This window comes from Solanum lycopersicum, chromosome 2 (genome assembly GCF_036512215.1).
Source record: "Solanum lycopersicum chromosome 2, SLM_r2.1".
NCBI lineage: Eukaryota > Viridiplantae > Streptophyta > Magnoliopsida > Solanales > Solanaceae > Solanum > Solanum lycopersicum.
In genome coordinates, this window is record NC_090801.1 from 47968835 (window position 1) to 47972857 (window position 4023).

General features: G+C 26.9%; 1 protein-coding gene across 1 annotated transcript; it reads right to left on the reverse strand.

The window, feature by feature from the left end:
• Window positions 1-3038: 3038 nt before the first annotated feature.
• Window positions 3039-3590, reverse strand: LOC101259690 (uncharacterized). Its single transcript, XM_069294301.1, has 3 exons — window positions 3507-3590; window positions 3309-3428; window positions 3039-3164 (listed from the first exon to the last, which is right to left on the reverse strand). Exons 1-3 carry the CDS (start codon window positions 3588-3590, stop codon window positions 3039-3041), a joined length of 330 nt encoding a protein of 109 aa, XP_069150402.1.
• Between the last annotated feature and the right edge of the window lie 433 nt (window positions 3591-4023).

A 4023-nucleotide genomic window follows, 5' to 3' on the forward strand; every position in this document is an offset into this window, starting at 1 on the left:
ATGTAGCACCTTAAGTTCCAAGAGAAACCAAAGAAAAAAGCATTCAAGCAAACTTCAAACGACCATAACTCCTATCACAGGATGAGTTAGGTGTGCTACAAGATACCTTAGGAAAGATCTTTGAATTATCCATTCATCACCGCCAAATTTGCTAAGTTCTGAGTTCGGATGAGTGAGATGTGATCTTTTGAAGTTAGATTGTCCAGTTAAGGAAAGTTGAAAATAGTGAGGGGTATTATGGTCTTTTCCTTACCCAATCAGATTTGATTCATTTTTAATAATATTTTAGGGGTCGAATCCTATTAGGTTCAGATTTATAATCCTAAAATACGCCTAGGGTTTTAGTTAGAGTTCAAGAAGAAAAAATAAGAGAAAAGAGGAGAGGATTAAGCGTCCGTCACGATTCTTGCATCTTGATGTGAATTTTCGCCATGGATTTAATCCCTAAGAGGTATGTAAGCTTTCATAGTATTGGATTAGTTGATCCCCACGCTAATCATCTTATTTTCAGCTAAATTTCATTCTTGAAGTTGAAAGATTATAATTCTTTATGAGTTCTTGATAGGTGTTCATGTAGATTTATTTTTTTTGTTATTGATAAATGATGAAGTAAAACTTAAAAGGGTTGGACAGAACTATTAAATTAAGGAAAAATTTTCAAATGTCAATATTTTAATATTATATAGAATTCATTGTCAACACTTTCAATATTACGTAAAAATGTCAAAATTTTAATATTATGTATCTTATTAAGATTTCATTATTTTTTTTAATTTAAAGAATACAATTGTTAAATAACATGATGGGAGAAATTTAGGGGCGATAATTTTTTTTAAAAGGTACAATTGCTTAAAAATTTCATCAGTTATGAAAATTCAAAACTAAATACAGACTAAAAAAACACATATAACTCATCCCACTTGTTCATCAAATTTATAGTATCGATTTTTGAATTTTCATTGATAACTCAATTTCTATTGAAATGAGTTTGATTAAATCACCTTTTTTAATATCCAATCACGAGTTCAATGAATCAAATTTTTGAGCCAAAATCGACTTTCTTGAAGAGAAAAAAAAGAGAGAATCGGAAATAAGGTTGCAAAGAAAGAGAGAATTGAGAAGAATGTTGCAAAAATTGTATTCATATTAATTTTTGTTTGTCAATTGTTTTTCTTTTACTCAACATTTATATTTTTTATCAAGAACATTATTTTTTTTTAGTTTGTAGTCATTCCAGTAGGTATGCCAAATTGATTTGTGTTTCTTAAACATAGATGTATCTTATCTCTTTCACAATCAATTTGTATTTTTTTAGAATATTCTATCATTCCTGTTAAGACTGTATTATTTTCATTATGTATGTCATTCTTTATTCAGAATCTTGTATCTTTCTTTAATCGTATTCATATGTAATGATTAGATTATATTGTGATACAATGAGTAATATTTTTGTAATACGAATAAAAGAAAAATATATTTGAGTAACGAACAGGCTGTAGGCAGAGGAGACCCCTTTCCCAATCAAAGTCTTCCCTTTTTTTATTGTATTCTTCATGTCCAAGATTACGTCCGGGATCATTAGATAGGAATCCAAAGATGAAGAGAGAAACAAAAAATATCACTACTGTGGAAACGAAGAGTTTGAGAGTAAGCATTACACAATCTCAAAGATCATTTTATAAGAAATTTCTGTATGATTTATAATCGGAAAAGATTAAACCCAAGCAAAATCTGCAGTAACATCTCAAGAGAATGTTACTAATGGAACATGTAGGAATAATAGGTCCTATTCTTTTTTTTGACCCTCATTTAAATGATAGTTATGTAATACAATTTTTTAGTTTTCACTATGAAAGTAAAATACCAATTTTAATTTGAATGATTAAGTGAGCACATAAAATATAAAACACAATAAAAAAAAGTACAAAATTGTTGTCATTGAAATTGAAATTCGAAATGAGCATAATAAATACTGACGTCAATTAAAATACAAAATTGATTTTGTTGGTATGTCATTATGATGAACACAAGAAAAAAATACAAATTTTTCTGAATACAATGTGAGAGTTAAATACAAAATGATCACCATATAACACGCAACACAATATGATATTCGACTTTAGTTTGAATGGTAAAGTAAGCACATAAAATATAAAAGTTGTTGGTATACAATTATAATGAAAACATAATTTAAAAAAAATGAACTTGTGTCTTTGAAAATTGAGATCGAAATACAAAATGAGCACAACACATACTCATTTCAATTGATATACAAATGTGACTTTGTTAGTATACCATTATAACAAATACAAAATTAAAAATGTCGAACTTGTTTGTATATAAAGTAATATTGAAATACAAAACAAGCAAATTAAAATACAAAATTGTTGGTTAAGTTTGATACCCATAGTAATTCTCTTAGATTCTGTCATTGGAGAGTGATTTAGAGTATATCAAATCCTAACCGTGATTTCAACTACAAAAAACAATTTTAAACGATTTAAATAAAAATAAAATCATAAAATAAATCTTAAAAAACGAATAAAGATACATACCTTAATAAAAGGAATTGTGTGAATATTTTTATGAAATATATTTTTCAATTCTGGAAAAACAAAAAAGAAAGAAGAGAGACGGATTTTGTAATGGAGAAAAGTTGTAAGATGAAAATATGTCCAAAAAAAAAAGATGATGAAAATACGAGAGAGAGAAAATATTTCCTTTATTTTAAACATATGATTTATGATTAATTGGAAAATGTGTAATTAAGGTGAGATAAAATAGGAAATAAATTAGGATATAAAATACTTTCTAAAATAATAACATTTTGACATTTTTACTAATATTTATAAAGTATTGAAGTTTTTATTAATTAAGTTAAATTTTTTGACTGATTTGCTAATTTTTCCTTGAATTAATTAACTCCCACTTCAAGTATTAATCATGGAAGCAACACAAAAAATTATAACTAAGATATGACTTTAAATAATTTGGGGAACTATATATATGTCTTGTGTATCAAATTGAAGTGTAACATATCAATTTTCAACTTCCTTCACTTTCTGGATGAGATCAGCAGCATCTTGAACAGTAGCAATATTTTGAGCTCCCTCTTCTCCAATTGACACTCCAAATTTCTCTTCTAATGCCATCATTATTTCCACCTATTGAATTTCAAAATAAGACATTAAAAGAAAGTATTTTAATAAAATCAATTAAACGTATACACAAATTATAACCTGTTGTAACACGTAACATATTCATATAAGTAAAAATATTTATAGTAATATTATACTCGTAGAACATACAGTGTCAAGGGAATCAGCACCCAAATCAGCAAATTTAGTCTGAGGTGTCACTGTACTTTCATCAATCGATAGCTGTTTGGCAATTGTGCTTTGCACAACTTCCAATGTTTCTGGCTGAGCCTACACAAAATAATTATTTTAAAAAGTATTTTGAAAAAAATTGTTAAGTAGAAAATCAATTAAATTCAGATGTCTTACAATTGAGCATGAGATTTGATTCTTGTAGCCACGAGATAATTTTGATATTTTTGTTTCTGGTCTTGAAATTTGAATGCTTGGCATAAGTTTAAGTTCACCTATCTTTAAATTAAACTGTGACGTACAAAAAAGAAATAATAAAAGAAAGAAGTGAAAAGTCTTACAATAAATTATGTACTTCGTATTCTTTATTTAAATAAACGTGTTACATTTATATTCAGTAAGTAATACATTTTGAAATTTCAGTAGTTTTAGATATGAAATTATCTTATAATTAAAATAATAAGATTCGAAGAGAGAAAGAAAATACATTACATTTTTTATTTGCCTAATGTGGCATTGGGAATTAGTAGAAGTGCAAATAAGTGTGGTTGAAGGTGCTGTGGATGTTGAAATAAAAGAAGCCATGCGAAAGATATATGGTGTTAATTAAATGAAAGATAAATTGCATAATTATTTATAGTGCAAATGAATGGCGATTTCAACTAAAACTTTGGAGTTTTGTCCAAATAAAGTA

Bases quoted from the DNA above. Each gene is read 5' to 3' on its own strand.
- LOC101259690 (XM_069294301.1), bottom strand. From the start codon at position 3,590: ATGCCAAGCATTCAAATTTCAAGACCAGAAACAAAAATATCAAAATTA. The intron at 3,429-3,506 runs GTAAGACATCTG...TATTTTGTGTAG, and splicing joins ATCAAATCTCATGCTCAATT to GCTCAGCCAGAAACATTGGA. The intron at 3,165-3,308 runs GTATGTTCTACG...GAAATTCAATAG, and splicing joins GTGCTGATTCCCTTGACACT to GTGGAAATAATGATGGCATT.